This window comes from Heptranchias perlo, chromosome 4 (genome assembly GCF_035084215.1).
Source record: "Heptranchias perlo isolate sHepPer1 chromosome 4, sHepPer1.hap1, whole genome shotgun sequence".
Classification (NCBI taxonomy): domain Eukaryota; kingdom Metazoa; phylum Chordata; class Chondrichthyes; order Hexanchiformes; family Hexanchidae; genus Heptranchias; species Heptranchias perlo.
The window spans coordinates 47456565-47480667 of NC_090328.1; the positions used below are offsets into that span (position 1 = coordinate 47456565).

The window sequence follows — 24103 nt, forward strand, 5'->3', positions numbered from 1 at the left end:
CAAAAAAGTGGGGGGGGGGCGGTGAGGTCTTGAGGGATTTGAGCATGAGTTACAGCGTATATAAACAAGTAACAAAAGAAAAATTATGTGCACTATAACTGCAGTCTTAATAAAGGAGTATAAAATTCAACAGTTTCATTATGGAATGGGAATGTTCAGGCACCACAAGTGTGTGTTTAGCATCTTGCGTTATACCTATTTTTGCTGAACTAGGAAATGGATATTGGGATTTGTCTGCCTTGCCTCATCAACATTACTGAAGTTTGTTCTGGAACTTTGTTATTCAGGCAGACATGAACCTTTTTGTAAAGATTACTAAACATTTGGTTTCAGTATATCTGAGCATTTTGTTGCTTTAAATTTTCATGCATTGGGCTTAGGCACCCACAGGAACTATTTTTGTTTTAACACACTAGTCTTCTGTTTCATTTAGACAGGCATAGTTACTGGCAAATCGAATTATCATAAAAGTGACAGTACTTTGACATTAATTAGGTTTTGATGTAAACACCTCATTTTTCGATCTGCCAGGAAGGCTCATTGTCTGGCAGATTACATGCTTCCTTATTTCCTATGAACGTTCAGTGTGTTGCTGTCTCAAGCCCCACAAGCTTTATTTGAAGTCTTGTACCAACCCGCTGTAGTGCTGATCCACTTCAGACACTTGGGATTTCTGCCCTCAGTATACTTTTTTTTTTAAGAGTAAAGCAGTAAAAATAATCCTGATTAACATTTTCTGTTTTTTGATATTTTTCCATGTGTTAAGTAGCTCCTGTGTTTCTTCAGTCCACCTTCACCTGAGAAGGTGTTTAGTTGGCCTACTCAGACCTCTACCAGGGGCTGTCTTGGGTGGATGCTGGAGGGTGTGAGCTACCATCTTGTCTTTTATTGCCCCATCCTCCACCCTCTTTCCAGAAAAATTATCGGTCTGTTGTGCGTCTCCCTGCTCAGGATGGCTCAGGTCAGGAACTGAGCAGAGTAATGTTTGAAACATGTGTCCTTCCCGTCCAGGCACTTCGTGCCTTGCACTACTCCCATTAATTCTTTTTTTCCGCCTGTGGCTTATAACAATGCTTTTTTTGTGTAGAGAATACTGTTGGTACCTGAATATAATGCAGTGTCATTTTTATCATCCAGCTAGGTTCAAAAGCAAACCATTTTAGATAGGCAAGAGTTAATTATCAACCTTTTTGACAGCAGCAGGTGTCACACTTGTTATTGCTGGCATTCAATACATACTCAAGTTCTGAGTGTCAGTCTGGAAAGCCTTTTTAAAATAATGAGTATAGTCTATTCTGGAAAAACTGGTTTACTTAAATTTTATAAGGGTAACAATACTTTGGGTGGGGTGCGCGGAGAAAATATCTTTTAACATAATTTCAAACCGTAGCAGGCAGTGTGACATTGCTAAGTTGTTGATCAAAGTCTGTTAATCTCTCCACATGATGTGGAGATGCCGGTGATGGACTGGGGTTGACGATTGTAAAATTTACAAAAATCTCTCCACAGCAATCGCTGCTGTGTTCAGTGAGTGGGAAACATTTACATTGAAACTGTTTTTTAACCACATTGACATTTGGTAGCTGGAGATTAGAGGGTGTTATCCATATATTGAACAGTGCATTTCCTCTTGAAGTGTTAAGTGCTAAGGAAATGTAGATTGGGAGAAGTTACTGAGAATGAGCGCATGAGAGCTCAGTTAATATCAGCAGAGAAGGTATTTAACCTGGGGTGTTTCTGCAATTGGCACTTCAACTGTCGATGTTAATTCAGATCTTCTTGTCAGGCTCAAACTCTTTCATATAAATTCGCTTGGTGTTATCAGCAGAAATAACTGGGGAGAAACAAGGATGCTAATTGTTTCAGGTTCTCAGCATATGCAACATTTTGCTTTTTGTTTAGGTATGTTAATTATGTTTTTATTGGACTGATGTTTTTGAAAGAGGCACTGATGCCAAGATTCAGTCTTTAAGAGGGAAATGCATTCTACTGAATGTGATTACAATATTGGTGAAAATTATGTGTATATAAAGGGGATATTTAAACTGTTACTGATGCATATTGTTGGTACTTGAGCCCAGTTGGCACTTTTACAGCACACAGCACTGGGTGGGGCAGTCTGGGTGCAGACACTAGCCCAGATTAGATGATTGAAACAAAATCAGGGACAGTCCCACTGGTGCAGACAGACTTGTGCTTGTAGTGGAGAGAGAGCTGGCCCCTTTGGATTTTGCAAAGCTAGTCTAGAGCTTATTCAGCCCAATTAGTTGGGGGTGGGAGAGAATCCAGTGAGGCTCAAAAGGCTGCTGCTCGTCCTTAAAAAGTTGGGTATTTTTTTGTGAGGTCAAAAGACTGCAAAAACTGGCAGAAAAAGTGGCAAAGCTGTACAATGGGAGGGGGGGGGGGGGTGGTGGTGGAGAATGTATGGAAGAAGAAATATTTGGAAAACTTCCACTGTTTACTGTGGGTGCCTAGATCAAGGTGAATACATTCCATATCTGGGGAGCAAATGAATAATAAATCTTGGGATACCATGAGGAGCACCTTGGTAAATGTACCCAACTTTGCACACATTATTGCTATTGGAACCTAGCACACATGGCAGAAACCAAAAAACTGAGCTGCAGCATCCTCTGGGAAATAGTATGCAAAGCATGAAGACAAGTTTTCCATTTTCTACACTTTTTTTATTTCAGAAAGCTGTTAGGTAAACATTTTGTGGGGTACACAGCTTTAAAAAAATTTGGAACAATGTGCTATGAGCCAGCATTGCCACCAGAAACTGCCTGTGTGCTCCATAGGAATGCATTCAAACAAGGAGGAATGCAGGCTGGCTACAGGGATGGCCATCTGGGTGCTCTGCAAATTCCTAACATCTGAATGTCTTGTGTATGCTTCCAAGAGAGGGATATTCACAACCACCTTGCATGCATACGCCACCGACTGACAACCAACAAATTTGAAGGAGCTGCTTCCATTCAAGGAAACGGCACGTGGTATTTTTGCCAGAAGTAGACGAGAGCGAGGTTGGAGATGCACTGCCACCAAGCAGGTATGCTCCCTTTTATTAGTCTTGTCCTTAATATGCTGTCTCATTCCATGAGAGGAATGCATTGCACAACAGCAGCACGGCACACAATGTTTTTGCCTCTTGACTCTTAGGAAACATTCCATCCTAAAATCCTCGTTAACTGATATTCCCTTTCTCTTCCTATAGGATCTTCCCAAAATGAGGCAGCATCAGCTGATGGCACATCTGAACACTATCATGTATCATGCCACCACCACCTTCTCGAGGACAATTAGGGATGGGCAATAAATGCTGGCCTTACCAGCGACGCCCACATCCCATGAACGAATTTTTTAAAAAAAACATACTCTATCTGGTGCAATCACCAATACAGATCCAAGCACCCCAGGAATTTAAGCCATGGTTTTAACCAGCCCCAAGCCTGACTAGGCAGAGGGTTAAAATCATGGTAGCGTGATACACAGCCGCGTCTGCACTTGGTTCACGCCACTCACCATTTTTACCGGTGCGATTCAGGCCCTCACTCCAGGCAAGCAAGAGCCTAATTAAAATGCAAAAGTCAGGGTCTGATGACGTCATTCAAACTTTGAAACCATTTTAACATGTTTTCAGTGTGGCTGGCACCTGGCCTCGTGTGCAACTATGGGTGCCAAAAAGCAGCAGGCTCAGAAGAGGGCCCAAAAGATAAGTTAATTTGGCTTTAAAAAGGTTTCTGTGGGCTCAGAGAAGCTGGGGTGTTTCTCCTGGGTCTAACAAATAAATCTAGGGCCTCAACAGCCCTGCTTCCCTCCCCCATGATCGCCCTTACCATTGCCAGAGACCATTCCCGGGGGTCCCCAGCAATGGTCTTGTCCCATGCTTGCCTACTGGCACCGCATCATTGACGCTAGGTTTGGGTGGGAGTCGGGCCTAACTTATTTAAATGAAGCCCAGGAATTGAAATGACCCGGCCTCCTGTTGGTGAGCTGGGGTGAGCCTGATGTTCACCCCGTCAGCACCACGCTCACTTCCCCGCACTCCCCCCCCCCCCCCCCCCCCCCCCCAACTCCCCCCCAAATTGGGGCTTTAGAGAGCATCAGGTGAATCACTGATTACAAGTGAGCAGGAGGAGAAAGTGGAGGTAGCATCTGCGGAACAGACAGCAACTGCCTACAGTTCTAACCAAGGTGTTCCACTGCTGTTTGGGCGAGGGACTAGTATCCTACCAGGCCTCCAGAAGGGAGCAGATTGATGAGCAAAAGGCCTTCACGACGACATCTGAGACAGGAAGGGTTGTTGGAAAATGTACAACAGTGTAACTCCAACCTCTCAGTAATACGTTAGGGATTTTCACAATTGCTGTGCACTATGGAGCAGATAGCAACTTCACAGCCATGTGTAGCAGAGCCTTTGATAGACATACCAAGCCCAGGGGTACAGGTTTTTTGTGTCTGCCTTAGATACTCTGGGTATAACAGTGCTAGTCATTTCCTTAAGCAGTCTGAGTGTCTTGCATTCAGGAGAGTGCCTACACTGCCCAATATTTAAATACAACAGTGTAATATAGAGAAGTAACAATAGGACCCTCTTGTGATCTGAATGTGAGATCATGTTTCTCTCATGTACCCTTGTGTGCTGCGTCAATGTTTTTCAATTGTAAACAATTTTACAACACCACGTTCTAGTCCAACAATTTTATTTGAAATTCACAAGCTTTCGGAGGCTTCCTCCTTCCTCAGGTGAATGTGGAAATGAAATCCACAATTTCATTTCCACATTCACCTGAGGAAGGAGGAAGCCTCCGAAAGCTTGTGAATTTCAAATAAAATTGTTGGACTATAACGTGGTGTTGTAAAATTGTTTACAATTGTCAACCCCAGTCCATCACCGGCATCTCCACATCAATGTTTTTCAAGGCAGACTTAGAAACGATTGGTAAGATGAGGCCAAGTATGAATTGTTAAGCTGCTTTATTTCGAAGAGAGCAAGTGAACATAGAATAACAGTCAAAGCAAATTCCACTTACTTAATCTCACTTCTTTCCTCGCAAAACATGAAAAAAAATAAACTATGCATCCTGTCCCTTTTGTGGGCCAATTTTATTTTTTGGCATTCCTTTCTCCTCTGAACAACTTCTGAATGCAAGGCTTGATCGCCTGCATTTTTAGCTTCCAGCTCCAGCCCAAGACCTGTGTGTGTCAGTCCTTTGTTCAGAACCCAACTGCTCCTGACCAGGGGTTTCCTTTTTATTATTTTGCTAATTCTGACCACAGGAAACGAGGCCGTGTCCTTGACATATTCTCGTGCATGGATTTGCAAACAAGTCTATCAACCACACCGACTACCCCTTTTCTCCGGAATACATTCTCCACAGGCTCCCTTTGCTATATCCACATGAATAGAATGATCCTCGCTGCAATGGGCATGTATTTGTTGGCCACCTGCGACGAGATGACTGACTGACTGCTTAACGTCCCTGGTGATGCTGGCTAATGGGTTCAGGGATGAGATAAGAGATCCTTGTATCAGTTTGAAATAAGTTGTAACATTCCCCAAGCTAGCTCATCATTTTCCAAGGCCTACAGCCTGTGGCCTTCTAGAATTTAATGAGTCAGCTTACAAAAAAAGACTAGGACCATGATTCAGTTCTTATTTGCAATTAATGCATCTAGGTAACCACTGTTCAAAATATCCAGGGAGTTTGTCAGCACTAAGGCATTTAGCCTATTTAATGGGGAATTCATCCTTTGTTATAGAATCATAAAAAGATTACAGCTCAGGCGGCAGCCATTCGGCCCATCGAGACCGCACCGGCTCTATGCAAGAGCAATCCAGCTAGTCCCACTGCCCCCGCAATCCCCGTAGCTCTGCAAATGTTTTCCTTTCAAGTACTTATCCAGTTCCCTTTTGAAAGCCACCATTGAATCTGCCTCCACCACCCCCTCTGGCAGTACATTCCAGATCCTAACCATTCGCTGTGCAAAAAAAGTTTTTCCTCATGTCGCCTTTGGTTCTTTTGCCAATCACCTTTAAATCTACGTCCTCTGTTTCTTGACTCTTCCGCCAGTGGGAACAGTTTCTCCCTATCTACTCTGTCTAGACCCTACATGATTTTGAATACCTCTATCAAATCTCCTTGCAACCGTCTCTGTTCCAAGGAGAACAACCCCAGCTTCTCCAGTCTATCCACATAACTGAAGTCCCTCATCCCTGGAATCATTCCAGTAAATCTCTTCTGCACCCTCTCTAAGGCCTTCACATCTTTCCTAAAGTGCGGTGCCAGAACTGGATACAATACTCCTGTTGTGGCCGAACCAGTGTTTTATAAAGGTTCATCATGACTTCCATACGTTTGTACTCTGTCTCTATTTATAAAGCCCAGGATCCCGTATGCTTTTTTAAACCGCTTTCTCAACCTGCCCTGCCACCTTCAACGATTTGTGCACATATGCCCCCAGATCTATTACTGTACCTCTTATTGTAGATTTTTGACATTAGAATGAATGTAAAATAACTACATTTCCTGAATTTGTTTCCTTCTCAGTGGTTTGGTAACCTGGTGACTATGGAATGGTGGAATGACCTTTGGTTAAATGAAGGATTTGCCACCTTTATGGAATTTTTTTCACTTGAAAAAATATTCCCTGAACTCAAAGTGGTAAGTGAAATATTTTTTAAAATTTGTGCTTCATCTTGTCATTAAAGGGGGAAGAGGATGTTTTGAGACTCTCTTTTGATACTTCTCCATCACTACAGTCCATGCATGGAGCTGGGTGTGGTCTATCTTACAGCTGAAGGAAGCACAAAAATCTAATCTCCTGTCCCTATTTCCGTGAAAAAGAAAAGCTTGTGGGTAATAGGCTAAGATGGTGTATTCCACTATAATGAGGCACTCTAGCAGTCAAAAACAAAGTAAACACAAATGTATTAGTGTGCCTAAGCAACCGACTGCTCTTGGAATCTAGCCTGTGATGATCTGGTTGGGAGGCAGGCAGTCCATAAAACTGTGCTGCTAGTGCCAGTGAGGCCAATTCTATTTGAAAATTGTCTGTGAGGAGGAGAGGTGATTGCTAATTCTCAGCAGCACTCACCTCTTGGTCCTGTTGGCAAAATTGACTGACTGGCACGGCTTGTCAAGTAGCTGATCTGCCTGCTTACAACTCCCCATCAACCCGCCAGTGATGCCTGCTGCTGGACCTGCCACAAACCAGACATCTAACCAAAAAAATGCTCCACCACTCCAACAATATGCTCCCAAGCTGTAGAGGTAAGTGCTATCGGAAGGTCGTGATCCTCTCCAGACATCCCATTGGCAGCCTGTGCTGCACTGACCTCTATGGAACTGCCAAATTTAAAATCAGTGGAGCCAGCCTGTTTAATCATGTTCTTTAGCAGCACAGGGAAGGAAGGAGCCATGTAGCACATTCAAAATTCAGAGCAGAGGTCAGCAGTGTACTGTGGAAACTCTCGAATATCCACCAGGTCCCATTTTTGTTGGATTCTAAAAGCATTTGACAAATTCTGTGTGAGACAAGGGTCACAGAATTAATGGTATAGTGAGCTTTCTGGATTGAAAATGGGCATAGCAATAATTTTTTTTCCGGTGGATGTGTGGAAAAGATTCTCAAAGTCAGTAATTAAAAACATAATAAATAAAGGTTTGACTATTCTATGTAGAAATGTACAAAGATAATATAAAGATAAAATACCTTCATGAAACAATGGTTTCTCAATTGCCGCAACCATGGAAATTACATCTTAAAAACATAGAAAATAAGAGCAGGAGTAGGCCATTCGGCCCTTCGAGCCTGATCCGCCATTCAATATAATCATGGCTGATCCTCTATCTCAATATCATATTCCCGCTCTCTCCCCATAGCCCTTGATGCCTTTTGTGTCTAGAAATCTATCTAGCTCCTTCTTAAATATATTCAGTGACTTGGCCTCCACAGCCTTCTGTGGTAGAGAATTCCACAGGTTCACCACCCTCCTGAGTGAAGAAATTTCTCCTCATCTCAGTCCTAAATGTCCTACCCCCTATCCTGAGACTGTGACCACTTGTTCTGGATCCCCCCAAGACAGGGGAAACATCCTCCCTGCATCTAGTCTGTCTAGCCCTGTCAGAATTTTATATGTTTCAATGAGATCCCCTCTCATTCTTCTAAACTCGAGTGAATACAGGCTGAGTCGACCCAATCTCCTCATATGACAGTCCTGCCAGCCCAGGGATCAATCTGGTGAACGTTCGCTGCACTCCCTCTATGGCAAGTATATCCTTTCTTAGGTAAGGAGACCAAAACTGCACACAATACTCCAGGTGTGGTCTCACCAAGGCCCTGTATAACTGCAGTAAGACATCCTTGATCATGTACTCAAATCCTCTTGCAATGAAGGCCAACATACCATTTGCCTTCCTAACTGCTTGCTGCACCTGCATGTTTGCTTTCAGTGACTGGTGTACAAGGACACCCAGGTGCCTTTGTACATCAACATTCGCCAATCTATCACCATTTAAATAATACTCTACCTTTCTGTTTTTCCTTCCAAAGTGGATAACTTCACATTTTGCCATGTATTTGCCTGCCCACTCACTTAACTTGTCTAAATCGCCTTGAAGCCACTTTGCATCCTCCTCACAACTCACGATCCCACCTAGTTTTGTGTTGTCAGCAAACTTAGAAATATTACATTTGGTTCCCTCATCCAAATCATTGATATATATTGTGAATAGCTGGGGCCCAAGCACTGATCCCTGTGGTACCCCACAAGTCACTGCCTGCCACCCCGAAAAAGACCCTTTTATTCCTACTCTGTTTCCTGTCTGTTAACCAATTTTCAATCCATGCCAGTGTATTACTACCAATCCCATGTGCTTTAATTTTGCACATAACCTCTTATGTGGGACTTTATCAAAGGCCTTCTGAAAATCCAAATAAACCACATCCACTGGTTCTCCCTTATCTATTCTACCAGTTACATCCTCAAAAAAAAAAACTCCAGTAGGTTTGTCAAACACAATTTCCCTTTCATAAATCCATGTTGACTTTGTCTAATCCCGTTGATGTTTTCTAAGTGTCCTGTTATCACATCCTTTATAATGGACTCTAGCATTTTCCCTACTACTGATGTAGTTCCCTGTTTTCTCTCCCACCTTCCATGGTTAGCAATCAATCCAGGTTGAATAATGTAGGATAAAAGGTGAGATAGATGTTGTGGGTTTTGTTCGATTTTATTTTGGGGGGTGTGGAAGAAGGGGTCAGGCTAAAACTGCAGGTGTTTGTTCAAGAGATTAAATAAATTGGGTAGGGTGCATGCGAGGACAAATTGTACATCGTGTGGAAGGAATAGACTTAATTATCTGTCCGTTTCTTGTTTTGCACTTTCTATGTATTGTAGTCACTGGAAACTATAGAATAAGTTTGTAATCCCGTGCATTCAGCAGGGAGTTTTGCTCATTGGAAGCACAGGTTGGGGATAGGGTTGCAACAGAGTATTGCTGATTTCCAACCTGAACTTCCATTCAACCAGGCTCTTTACTGGGAGCATGGGATCTCTCTATTTACCTTTTTTGTATTTCTGTAAAATGCAAGCTACTCATTGAAGATACTGGAAGATGCAGTATCTCTTTTCACCTGCTTGTATCTTACAGAAATATAATATACAGTCTGATTTTCAGATAGATTTATACCATCTCTGTCCATTTCGTACTTGGTCATTTCATCCAGAATAATAGCAAGTTGGGAAGGCAATTCATTCCTTTTTTGTTTTTGTGCTTTGTTTACAGAGTGACCGCTTTTTGCAAACTCGCTTCAAGGCAATGGAGAAGGATTCAATGAATTCATCCCACCCACTCTCCACTCGAGTTGAAACTGCTGAACAAATTGAGGAAATATTTGATTCAATTTCATATGAAAAGGTAATAAGTAAAGTCCATTTATACAAATAATATCTTAGAAACATAAAAAATTTACAGTACAGAAGGAGGCCATTCGGCCCATTGTGTCTGTGTTGGTCGAAATAGAGCCACCCAGCCTAATCCCACTTTTGAGCACTTGGTCCGTAGCCTTGTAGGTCACGGCACTTCAAGTGCACATCCAGATACTTTTTAAATGAGTTGAGGGTTTCTGCCTCTAGCACCCTTTCAGGCAGTGAGTTCCAGACCCCTATCACCCTCTGGGTGAAAAAAATTTTCCTCAGCTCCCCTCTAATCCTTCTACCAATTACTTTAAATTTATGCCCCCTGGTTATTGACCTCTCTGCTAAGGGAAATAGGTTCTTCCTATCCTCTCTATCTAGGCCCCTCATAATTTTATACACCTCAATTAAATCACCCCTCAGCCTCCTCTGTTCCAAAAAAAAACCACCTCAGCCTATCCAATCTTTTCTCATAGCTAAAATTTTCCAGTCCTGGCAACGTACTCGTGAATCTCCTTTGTACCCTCTCTTGTGCAATCATATCTTTCCTGTAATGTGGTGACCAGAACTATATGCAGTACTCAAGCTGTGGCCTAACTAGTGTTTTATACAGTTCTAGCATAACCTCCCTGCTCTTATATTCCATGCCTTGGCTAATAAAGGAAAGTATCCTGTATGCCTTCTTAACCACCTTTTCTACCTGGCCTGCTACATTCAGAGATCTGTGGACATGCACTCCAAGGTCCCTCTCTTCCTCTACACCTTTCAGTATCCTCTCATTTATTGTGTACTCCCTTGCCTTATTTGCCCTCCCCAAATGCATTACTCACGCTTCTCCAGATTGAATTTCATTTGCCACTTTTCTGCCCACCTGACCAGTCCATTGATATTTTCCTGCAGGCTACAGCTTTCCTCCTCACTATCAACCACACGGCCAATTTTTATATCATCTGCAAACTTCTTAATCATGCCCCCTTACATTTAAGTCTAAATCATTAATATATTTCTTAAAAAGCAAGGGACCTAGTCAATGTTCCCTCTAATTTTTTTCGGTCATGTGCGGAATGAATTTGGGTTTGTGCACTGATATAAAGGCTGCGTACACCACTGTAAAAATAAATAAATCACAACTTTGAATAGAACATCTTTTAAGAAAACTTTAGTCAGAGTATGTAACAAACAGAACAAATGTATAAAATAATGGGTAATTGTAACAATTTAATGTTATTGACCGATTTATATAATTTATGAAATGGGTTTCATAAGTTGCACTAGGATTGAGCAGACCAATCTCGTTATATTTTATTAACAATTATCTGATTAGAATTGTTCCCATCAGCTTAATGACTCTGTAAACTTTTTTTTCTGTTGGCATCAATCAGAATTTTTAAATTGAGTCAAATACAAAACAGCTGTCAAATCAGTCATTGTGAATTTGGGAATGGGGAACAATTTAATTAAAGCTGCTGCCGCCCCACCCATCCACCCACCATTGAATCCGCAGCAGGGTTTAAAAAGTTATTGCACTACAACTGAACGTCTTGCAGGTCTCGTTATTTTTGACTGCCTCTATGTAAGGCAGGGAGCAGTTTGCTCATGAAGAACTTGAACTGAGGAAGGCAACAGACAAAGATTAAAAAGAGACAATCCTTGGGGCAACTGAGGGCTTTTGGGTAGCAGTTGTATAAAACAATTTAAATCAATTTCATTGTTTGGATTACAATGTACCAGTGTGATTGGAAAGTATATTTTAGCACAGTTGTAGTATTACACAAGATCTGTCAGAATTACTTAATTTATTAATTTCCATATTTCACATTTACAAATGATTATTACAAAATGCCAGGTAATTTGGGTTCATTTGTAGTTTACTTCAGAAGCTAATGTCAAATAGGATGGTGACAAAAAGTGTTAATTGCACTAATTGTAGACTCCCTCCAATGTTATTTGCTACCAATGCCTTAAATATGTTTGTCTTTAGACTAAAGTAATAGTTCTCCACAATTTGCACTGGATGTGAAAAGATTTCATTTAATTGAATGCATCTCCTCACTGAATCTTTACTGAATCCTCGTTTGCTGAAGTTTTCTGATTGGAAACTCAAATCAGTTTGTGTGTGTGTGTGTTTTTGCGCGTGTACACTATTTGTCAAATTTGCGCGTACACTATTTCTTCATATATATACACTTTGTCCAATGAAATATATATACTCTATCTCTCTCTTTATTGATCGATCGGACAGTATACTGTTTGGAGCCTGGTCTCTGACCGGTCACCATTTCCCCTTCATTCAGATGCTCCCTGACCGGTCACCATTTCTCCTTCATTCACAGATGCTCCCTGATTGGCTGAGAATTCCCAGCACCTCCTCTCTGTCCCAGAGTTTCATGCATGCGAGGGGCCACGGGCCTTTCGTTGTGAGTTAGGCCGGAACGAAAGGGGAGAAACCGGAAACAGGCGGGTAGCGAGGGGAGGATAATGTTCATTTTTATATTCGGGGCCGTACTCTGTGTTTGTGAAACCTGGGCTTGGTCCCCCTGGGGTTTATTAACCTACTCCCTCCAATCCTCTTGCCTGCAGCGGCTACACTTCTTCCCGCAGCTTCCATTGTCTGTGCATGCTCAGTACACGCTGCCCAACAATGAGCCTCTCCTGTGCCTGCGCGTGGGCTCCACTGATTTAGATAGGGTACATTTTGTACCGTGCCGCATGCTGGGTGGTGCAGCCACCATTAATTATGATCTCCGGTTTGGAAGCCGAGCAAACATGTTTGGATCAAGGATAATGAAATAAACTAAAATCCCAGTGCTTGGTGCTACTAAAACCATAACAGTCAGCACAGCCGTGACCTCCACTTTGGGAGTCCTGGCCCATGTTTGGTGTGCGGACCGAGTGCTGAAGTGCGCAGCACACAACGGACTGCTGCGCGGTCGCGCACGCGCGCATCTTACAGGGAATGGTGGACCTAGTACTGAGCCCTGCAGAACCCCACTGGAAACGGCCTTTCAGTCAAAAAAGCACCTGTTGACCATTACCCTTTGCTTCCTGCCACTGAGCTTTTGGATCCAATTTGCTGCTTTTCCTTGGATCCCATGGGTTTTTACCTTTTTGACCAGTCTGCCATGTGGGACCTTGTCAAAAGTCTTGCTAAAGTCCGTGTAGACGACATCAAACGTGCTATTCTCACTGACCCTCCTTGTTACCACATCAAAAAATTCAATCCAGTTAGTCGGATACGACCTTCCCGTTAACAAATCCATGCTGACTGTCCTTGACCAATCTGTGCCTTTCCAAATGATGGAATCAATTCTGAGGGACAGGATAAACCAATAGCTTGCCCACCACTGAGTTAGACTGACTGGCCTGTAATTACTCAGTCTATCCTTTTTCTCCCTTTTTTAAACAACGGTACATTAGTAGTCCTCCAATCCTCCGGCACCACGCCTGTAGCCAGGAAGGATCGGAAAATGATGGTCAGAGCCTCTGCTATTTCCTCCCATGCTTCCCTTAACAGCCTGGGATACATTTCATCCGGGCCTGGTGATTTATCTACTTTCAAAGATGATAAACCCCATAATACTTCCCCTCTCACTGTTTATCCCATCCAATATTTCACACTCCTCCTCCTTAACTACAATGTCTACATCATCCCCCTCTTTTGTGAAGACAGATGCAAAATATTCATTAAGAACCATACCCACATCATCTGCTTCCACACATCAGTTAACTCTTTGGTCTCTAATAGGCCCTACGCTTTCCTTAGTTATCCTCTTGCTCTTGTATTTATAAAACATTTTTGGGTTTTCCTTAATTTTACTTGCCAGTATTTTTTTATGCCCTCTCTTTGCTTTCCTAATTTCCTTTTTAAGTTCACTCCTGTATTTTCTATACTCATCTAGGCTTGAGTTCTCGGTGTCTGACTTTTTTTTGCCTTCTCTTATCCTGTATGCTCCTCGTCATCCAGGGGGCTCTAGATTTGGCAACCCCACCCTTTTTTCTTTGTGGGAATATGCTTGCTCTGAACCCCTTCAATTTCCTCCTTGAATGCCTCCCACTGCTCTGACACTTACCTTCAAGTAGCTGTTTCCAGTCCACTTTTGCTGAATCATTTTTCAGCTTAGTAAAATTGGCCTTTTCCCATTTGAGAACTTTTACTCCTGTTCTATCTCTGTCCTTTTCTGTAACTATGTTAAATCTAACTGAATTATGATCACTACCACCAAAATGCTCTCCCACTGATACTCCTTCCATCTGCCCTGCTTCATTCCCTAAAACTAAATCCAGAACTGTCCTCCCTCTTGGACTTGCTATGTACTGGCTAAAAAAGTTCTCCTGAATGCAATTTAAGAATTCTGCACCCTCTATACCTTTTGCACTGATTGTATCCCAGTTAATATTAGGGTAGTTGAAATCCTACTATTACTGCCTATTGTTTTTGCACGTCTCAAAAATTTGCCTACATATTTGCTCTTCTATCTCCCTCTGACTGCTGGAAGTGTACTATAGACCCCCAAATAGTGTGACTGCCTCTTTTTTGTTCCTTAGCTCAACCCATATGGCCTCATTTGAAGATCCTTCTAACATATCATCCCTCCTCACAGCTGTAATTGCTTCTTTAACCAATACTGCCACCCCTCTCTCTTTCATCTGAAAACCCTGTAAGCAGGAATGTTGAGCTGCCATTCCTACCCCTATTAAGCCATGTTTCAGTTATAGCTAAGATATCATACTTCCATGTGTCTATCTGTGCCCTCAGCTCATCTACCTTATTCACTACACTTCTCGCATTGAGGTACATACCATTTAAGCACTGCCAAACTCCTTTGTTGTAGAGTTACTATCTCCAGTTTTGAATCCGTCCCATCTGAATCTACACTTGGGTTCCCATCCCCCTGCCATGCTAGTTTAAACCCCCCCCCCCCAGCATTAGCGAATCTCCCCGAGAGGACATTGGTCCCGGCTCCGTTGAAGTGCAACCCGTCCGGCCTGTACATGTTCACCACCCTGCCATGCCTCCTATTAATTAGATTTTTGTATTAAAGTTGTACATAAATTGTGGGTTTGCCTCCAGGTGGCAAGAAGTAGTTCAAACCTAATAATTCCACGTGTGGAGTGTCCAAGTGTGGTTGTATATTCAATGGGAACGGCAGCAAAGTATTTCTTCACCGGGAGGGAGAGAAGATTACAAGTCAATCTCTAATTGTCTGTGGCTAATTGTGGAACAGCAGATCCATGCTTGCAGATCACTGTTTGCAGTGATTCAGATTGAGGCTGATAGTACACAACCTCACTGTCATGTTTGATTCTGAGATGAACTCCACATCCCTGTCACTGGGCCTGGGATTCTTCCCATCTGATTCTAGATAACCCTGGAAGCCAGTGCCCCAATGAACAGGGTGATCATAGCTGACGAGCACCAGAAAGCAGATAGAATGGGCCCTGAAGACTTGGCTCTGCCGACCTGTGTCTAAGTTCTCCGTGCTTGGGTAAGTGGGATGTGTCTTAGTGTGGGAGAGTGTGCATTTCCTATTGGGCAAACAAAAATCCAACTATGGGTGTAGATATCCCAGTAGTGTGATTTGGAGAATCTTAAAACATGATGGGTTTCCTTCCATGTGTGTCAGACACCTGTCTGACCCAAAAAAAAATGTAAAGGCATCCTCTCCTTTCCCAATTGTTTCCTCTCTCCAATCATTGTTTACCCCATTGTCAAAACTGCTGTGATTACCCTTGAACTTGTCTCTCATGCACTGCACCTGAAACCATTATCCAGGTCTTTGTCACCTCAGGACTCAACTTTTCCCATGCTCCCTCACTGGCCTTCCATCCTCTACCTTCAATAAACTTAACATCACCCAGAACTCCACAGACTGCATCCTGGTCTGAATAAAATCCTCTTTGCCTATCAGCTTAATTGTCACCAATCTACATTGGCACCCTGTTCCTTAGTGCATCAATTTTAAAATCCTTGTTCTGATCTTCATTTCCCTTTTGCAGCTTTGTCCCTTTTTATCTTTGCACTCTCCTTCAGCCACCTCACCCAGTCTTGCATCCCTGCCTGTACCCTCTGCCTTAGTCAGTAGTAGCACTTTGGCATTTCTGTCAGAAGGTCGTGGGTTCCCGAACTTGGACTTGAGCACATAATCCAGGACTTGAGCACATAATCTCATCAGATATTTCAGTGCAGTGCAAAGGGAGTCCTGTATTGTTCCAGGTGATGTCGTTAAGATAATGCATTAAACTGAGGCCCTGTCGTCTTGCTCAAGTGGATGTAAAAGATCCCATGGCAGTATTTGAGGAATGGCTGAGGATTTCTTCTGGTGTCCTGGCCAATGTTTACCCTCGACCAGCACCACCAAAAAAAAATTATCTTTTCATTCATCGCATTGCTATTTGTGGGACCTTGTGCACAAATTGATGCAAGTTCCCACACACAAACTTTCTTTGTTTAAACCCCTTCTCATCACATCTGTCCCCACCTTTTAAAATCCTCCTTAAAACTCACTAAATTAAATGCATTTTTGACACCTAACCACCTCTCCTATTCCTGCTCAGGTCCAACATCCAACTGTTAAGTGCTTTGGGACATTTTGCTAGGTTAAAGGGTTGCTGCTGCATTTAACCAAGATGGGCCCTTGAAATGCAACATTATTGAGTTTTTTTATATTTAAAATCAGATATTGACCACTCTAACCAGTTATTCCAAACAGCTGGAGAGTTCAAGAGCACAATTAATTTTGCCTGATTTCAAGCACAAGGTCTGGAATATAAGAAAAAGGAGCAGGAGTAGGCCACGCGGCGCCTCGAGCCTGCTCCGCCAGTCAATAAGACCATGGCTGATCTTCGACCTCAACTCCACTTTCCTGCCCGATCCCCAAATCCCTTGATTCCCCTAGAGTCCAGAAATCTGTCTGTCTGTCTCAGCCTTGAATATATTCAATGACTCAGCATCCACAACTCTCTGGGGTAGAGAATTCCAAAGATTCACAACCCTCAGTAAAGAAATGCCTCCTCAACTTGGTCTTAAACGGCCGACCCCTTATCCTACAACTATGCCCCCTAGTTCTAGACTCCCCAGCCATAGGAAACAATTAGATCACCCCTCATTCTTCTAAACTCGAGAGTATAGGCCCATTCTACTCAACCTCTCCTCATAGGACAACCCTCTCATCCCAGGAATTAATCTAGTGAACCTTTGTTGCACCCCCTCTCAGGCAAGTATATCCTTAGATAAGGAGCAAAACTCAGTACTCCAGGTGAGGTCTCACCAATGCCCTGTACAATTGTAGTAAAACTTCCTTACTCTTGTACTCCAACCCCCTTGCAATAAAGGCCAACATTCTATTTGCTTTCCTAATTGATTGCTGTACCTGCATGCTAACCTTTTGTGTTTCTTGTACGAGGACACCCAAGTCTCTCTGGACACCAGCATTTAATAGTTTCTCACCATTTAAAAAAATATTCTGTTGTTCTATTCTTCCTACCAAAGTGAATAACCTCGCATTTCCCCACATTATACTCCATCTGCCACCATCTTGCCCACTCACTTAACCTGTCCATACTGCTTTACAGACTCTGTGTGCTCCTCACAGCTTACTTTCCTGCCTAGACAATGATATTTATTGTCTGGTGCTGATACTTTATTTGTAGGAATAGCCGGTGAAAGCAAAAATTAATATCACTTAAAATGTAATATTCATAAATTATTACATCACTCCCAGCCAATCAGGAGCAGAGTTTGCCTGTTTGCAAAGCCCTTATCAAATCATTTGATGTGTTGTTGAGCTTAGTTTACAAGCATAAACTACACAATTAGGAACAGCTGCCATCTGCTGGGGACAAAGCTTTAAAGATCCAACCTGATTGATATGTATAACATGTATAACACTTTGAAGTGTTTGCTTTGTATTTCACTATTAATGATTGCAAAAGCTTTATTCTGTCCAACCCCTCCCCCATGTACTGTTTGACCTTTCAATTCCCCACGGCGGTTGCAGTGTGGGCGAGTGAGAAAAATGAATTCCCCCTGTGGGTGGAATTGAAAGGTCAACAATTAGCCTGCTGCAGCTAGGAAATGTGATCTCTTGTTTCTCTTTTTTTTCCCTGCCTTCCCCCGAGGATATCCTTAGATCTACTTTTCCACAGCTCCTTTCAGCAAATGCCAACAATAGTGGAAGCGCAGGAGATAAAACAAAACACTTGTCTTCAGTCAGCTTTGGTTGAATTCCAACTTGATTCTAGGAAATAAGGTCATTTGTTTTACTTTCTGCTTCTCCTCTCTGAACCCACTTTTTTTCCCTTTTTTCTCTCCTTTTCCTCAAGGTGCTGGCCCTTGCTGATCTGTGGTTTCATGTGTGCCAGCAGCCATTGAGCACCTTTCCCAAATGGTCATTCTAAATGTCTGCCTAGACAGAGTGCTAGCAGGCTACTTGACAGTGGAGGGTATCACGGTGTCCATACACATCCAGTTCTCAGAAGGGTTCATTGGATGGCACTTTTTTTGTGTTTATACCTTTCCCCAGCCTCTTTTTTTTAATATAGGACTGTATAGATATTATAAATCATGAAGCAGAGCTTTTTTAAAAAAGCTGTTTCCTTACTGGATTTTAACTCCTTTTTTAGAGTAACTTTTTTTCCCATAAATTTTGAATTTATATAAAAGTTAGTTAATTCTGAACAATTCTGACTTAAGGTAGTATTCCTGCAGCTCATGGAATTTCTAACATAGCAATTCTACTGCTAGCAATATACCAGATAGAGGTATTTTAACAACAAATTATCAGACTACAGTGCATGTTGCACCTATCACAGCAGCTGTTTTCAAAGTGGGCAGGTGAATTCTGATTGTAGCTGCATGGCCCCACCCACTTGCAATCTTAAGCAGTGTGTGATATGAAGGATCACAGGACCTCTGTTTAACATCTCATCCCTTAATACTATATTCATGTGCTTGTTTCTGGAGTGGGGCTTGAACCCACAACCTTCTAACTAAAGACTGCACTTAAGCTTAAGGTAGATAAAGCACTAGGTCCTTACTTTGTACTTTTGAAAATGCAGAAGGAAGCTAAAGAATAGCAGATGTCCTTACTATAGCTTTCCATAATTCTGAGGAAAGAAAACTTGTGCCAGTTGACTGGAGGAGGAAAATGTGACTCCCTCTTTGATAAAAGGAGACAAGGGTAAGCTTAGAAATTATAAGCCGGTTAGTAATACTTTCCGTTGGTAAACTACTGGAGTCTATATTATGAAATGACTAAGCACTTGGAGGAACATGCGTTAATTGGAGCCAGACAGCATGGATTCTAAAAAGCAGATCGTACTTGACCAACCCTACAGAATTTTTCAAGAAATAACAGGATGGATAAAGAAAATGCAGTGGATGTGATTAAATGTTTTTTGAAAATCCATGTAAATCATAAGAGAATTATGGTGAAGATAATGGCACATGGAATTAAGGCAAATCTTCCCACATGGATATAGACAAGGTTGGAAGGCTGAAAGCAAAGGATAGCAGTAAAACTAAGTTTCTTGGAAGGGAGAAGTGTGGTGAGTGGTATTCCATAGGGGTCTATGTGTGGGATGTTCTTATTTACTGTGTACATAAATAATTTGGATTTGGGAATTGAGGGAACAGTATTGAAATTTTGACATCAATTTGTGGGGTGGGGGTATAGGAAATTGTGGCAAAAATTGTGAAGACTGCAGAAGGCCTACAGGATGGACAAGTAGATAGCAGATAAAGTTCAATGTAGATTAATGTGAAATAATATATTTTGGGAGTAAGAATCGGGAAATGAAATAAACCTTAAATAGTTATATTTTAAATGGAATAAAGAAGCAACGGGACTGTGGTGTGCAAATGCACAAGTCATAGCAATGAAAGTAGATAAGGCTATAAAGACAAACAGAATCCTTGGTTATGTATCCAGCAAGTAAGGAGAGTAGTGTTGAACTTGTACAAGATTTCATTTAAATCTTAAGTATTATGTCTTTAGAAATTCTGAATTTTTTTTAATCATGGGATGTGGGCGTCGCTGGCAAGACCAGCATTTAATGCCCATCCCTAACTGCCCTTGAGAAGGTGGTGGTGAGCTGTCGCCTTGAAACGCTACAGTCTGTGTGGTGAAGGTACTCCCAGAATGCTGGCTGTTAGGGAGTTCCAGGATTTTGAACCAGCGACGATGAAGAAACGGCGATATATTTCCAAGTCAAGATGGTGTGTGACTTGGAGGGGAACGGCAGGTGGTGTTGTTCCCATGCGCCTGCTGCCCTTGTCCTTCTAGGTGGTAGAGGTCATGGGTTTGGGAGGTGCTGTCGAAGGACCCTTGGCGAGTTGCTGCAGTACGTCTTGTAGATGGTACACACTGCAGCCGTGGTGTGCCGGTGGTGAAGGGAGTGAATGTTTAAGGTGGTGGATGGGGTGCCAATCAAGTGGGCTGCTTTGTCCTGGATGGTGTTGAGCTTCTTGAGTGTTGTTGGAGCTGCACTCATCCAGGCAAGTGGAGAATATTCCATCACACTCCTGACTCGTGCCATGTAGATGGTGGAAAGGCTTTGGGGAGTCAGGAGGTGAGTCACTTGCCACAATATCCAGCCTCTGACCTGCTCTTGTAGCCACAGTATTTGTGGTTGATCCAGTTAAGTTTCTGGTCAATAGTGACCCCCAGGATGTTGATGGTGGGGGATTCGGTGATGGTAATGCCTTTGAATGTCGAGGGGAGGTGGTTAGACTCTCTTGTTGGAGATGGTCATTGCCTGGCGCGAATGTTACTTACCACTTGTCAGCCCAAGCCTGGATGTTGTCCAGGTCTTGCTGCATGCGGGCACGGACTGCTTCATTGTCTGAGGGGCTGTGAATGGAGCTGAATGCTGCAAACATCCCCACTTCTGAACTTATGATGGAGGGAAGGCCATTGATGAAGCAGCTGAAGATGGTTGGGGCTAGGACACTGCCCTGAGGAACTCCTGCAGCAATGTCCTGGGGCTGAGATGATTGGCCTCCAACAACCACTACCATTTTCCTTTGTGCTCGGTATGACTCCAGCCAATGGAGAGTTTACCCCCTAATTCCCATTGATTTCAATTTTACTAGGGCTTCTTGATGCCACACTCTGTCAAATGCTGCCTTGATATCAAGGGCAGTCACTCTCTCTCCTCGCCTCTGGAATTCAGCTCTTTTGTCCATGTTTGGACCAAGGCTGTAATGCGGTCTGGAGCTGAATGTTCCTGGTGGAACCCAAACTGAGCATCGATGAGCAGGTTATTGGAGAGTAACCTGTACTGTCGATAACTCCTTTGATCACTTTGCTGATGATTTGAGAGTAGTGTGATGGGGCGGTAATTGGCTGGATTGGATTTGTCATGCTTTTTGTGAACAGGACATACCTGGGCAATTTTCCACTTTGTCGTGTAGATGCCAGTGTTGTAGCTGTACTGGAACAGCTTGGCTAGAGGCGTGATTATGATTTTGATGGGCTAAATAATAGATTGTTTTCTCTAGTTGGTCCGACAACAATGAGAGGGCGCAAACTTAATAGAATCGCCAAAAGAATTGAAGGGATGATTTCTAAAGTTTTTTTTTCTTTATTCTCCTACAAATCGTTGTTGAAAGTGTACAAAAGTTCCTTTTTAAAAAAAGAATTAGATAGTTGGTTGAAAAAGATGAATATTGAAGGGAATGGGAATTGAGCAGGAGAGTGCGATTAGACCAAGTGGATCATTTGGAGAAAAGCATGGGCACAGACTTGATGGGTTGAATGGCTTGTTTGTGCTTGAGCATTCTATGGTCCTGTGTTTCATAACTGGAAAAAAATACAGTTTTCAAATATGTGCACAAGAAAGATTAAAATAGAGATCATTGCAAGTGGCTTTTTAAAAAATTTATTCTCAGGATATAGGCGTTGCTGGCAATTCATTGCACATCCTTAGTTGCCCTGAGAAGCTGGTGATATAACTGGCACCAGAAATGCTTCCATTAGTACTCTGATAAATTTTAGTTGGTGCACCAGCCTCAATATATCTAGGGTTCAAAAACAATGCTTTTGTTGATGGTCCTTGTTTATTTTAAGGACCTCACTGCAACTGGCTCATCTGCGTCTTTCAGGAATTTTATCATTAAGTCTCCAACTGAATTTTAGTATTGAATTGCCGTCCATTGCAGCCTCGGTTAGTCAGAAAAACAGAAACATGTAAGTGTCTACAGACCTACACAAGTGAAAAGACATTGCCTTGAGCCTGCAACTGCAGGAGTGGTGGAATTCTGTAAAATCCAACTGTTTCAGGATCAAAGCAATTTGCATTTCAAGAAGGACGTTCAAAATGAACAACAATTTCCTCCCTTTCTCCTCCAGGGGGCTTCCATTCTGTTGATGTTGAAGGACTTCCTGAATGAAACTGTTTTCCAGCAAGGGATTGGGAGATACTTAAATGAACATATGTATGGGAACACTAAAAATGAAGACTTGTGGAACAGTATTGCTAAAGTAAGTATCCCTTTCTTAATGTTTATTATAAATTCGGACTAAATATTTTGATCTTTTCAGATGAAGTAGTAGATATTCAAACAAAACAATATTGAGTAATCAAATGTAGAGAATCTAAATGACAACAGCTTGGAGCTAAGGCACATCTGCATATGACTGCTCAAGGTGCCTGCTGAGGGATTTGGTAAATCAGATTAAGGTTTTTTTTCATCTCCAGGAAGATTGTAATAGTATGGACAGGATTAAATTCTACAGTTACCAACGGCTGGTAATGGTGACAAAATAAATAAGGTGCAGCAGTCTGTTTAGTTTACAGCATCAAACACTTCTGCAGTATTGTCTCAGTAGAGAAAAGAAATTGCATTTATATAGCGCCTTTCACATCCTCAGGCTATCCCAAAGTGCTTCACATGAAATCTATTACCTTTTGCAGTTACTGTTTTGTAGGCAAACGCGGCCACCAGTTTTTCCACAGCAAGGCCCCACAAACAGTAAATGACCAGTTAATCTCTGTTAGTTGAGGGATAAATGTTGCCCTCGGCACAAAGGATAGCTCCCTTGCTCCTCTTTGGATAGTGTAGTGCCCGCCCATCTCTTTCTGCCAATCTATCCCATTTCTAATCTAGCAGTTACTTGGGGGGGAGAGTGGGAAATGTTCTATTCTTAATACTTCTGAAAATAAACACCACACCAATCATTTGAGTAGAGAGAAGTGGGCAGGAGTGTTTTGAATTTTGTCATCTGTCTTGTAATTCATACATTCCATTTATATATGATTATATTAAACCCTTACATTAAGAGTTTAAGACTGACTTAAGATGGTTGCCTGGTAAAAGTTCAACTGTTCAACCAGTTCAGGACAAATTGCTTGAATTTTTAAAAGCACATATTTCTTCCTCCACCCAAAGCCGATAAATTTTTAAAAAAACAAATTTTAGAATGTCTCCTATATAGTCCATTTTGCTAGCCAAAAAACAGCCTGTTTTTCTTTGGTCTTTTAAGTAAACTGACCTTGCCTGCAGTGACAGCAGGAGTGTTACAACTGCTCTGTACACCTCTGCTAGGGTAGGGGGAAATATGCCAGGCTTCCCACTCCTTGCAGCTATCCAGCAAATCCACTTGGAAAGGTGTTTGTGTGCATGTCGCACGAGGAAGGTATTGGGTTTTCCTGTGATGTTTCCCATCCCAGTTAAATAGCCTCCTGATGCTGTCTGTTGAGCCTCATAAAGAATGGTAGTTTGAGTTTGCATGTGGAGCTGAAGATGGTTGGGCCTAGGACACTGCCCTGAGGAACTCCTGCAACAATGTCCTGGGACTGAGAGGATTGGCCTCCAATAACCATTACTATCTTCCTTTGTGCTAGGTATGACTCCAGGCACTGGAGGGTTTTCCCCCTGATTCCCATTGACTTCAATTTTACTAGGGCTCCTTGGTGCCACATTTGGTTAAATGCTGCCTTGATGTCAAGGGCAGTCACTCTCACCTCATCTCTGGAATTCAGCTCTTTTGTCCATGTTTGGACCAAGGCTGTAATGAGGTCTGGAGCCGAGTGGTCCTGGCGGAACCCAAACTGAGTATTGGTTAGCAGGTTATTGGTGAGTAAGTGCCACTTGATGGAAGCTGTCGTTAACAGTGCTATCACTTTACTGATGATTGAGAGTAGACTGATGGGCGTGGTAATTGACTGGATTGGATT

At 42.4% G+C, this 24103-nt stretch overlaps 1 protein-coding gene across 4 annotated transcripts in view; it reads left to right on the forward strand.

The window, feature by feature from the left end:
- The window catches only part of lnpep (leucyl/cystinyl aminopeptidase), a 107484-nt gene that overhangs the window by 55832 nt on the left and 27549 nt on the right, over positions 1 to 24103 (forward strand). For all 4 annotated transcript variants that reach the window (XM_067982882.1, XM_067982883.1, XM_067982884.1 and 1 more), the window contains exons 7-9: positions 6555 to 6668; positions 9795 to 9926; positions 22276 to 22407. In XM_067982882.1, the coding sequence (XP_067838983.1) occupies positions 6555 to 6668; positions 9795 to 9926; positions 22276 to 22407 (378 nt within the window). The remainder of the gene's footprint in view (positions 1 to 6554; positions 6669 to 9794; positions 9927 to 22275; positions 22408 to 24103) is intronic.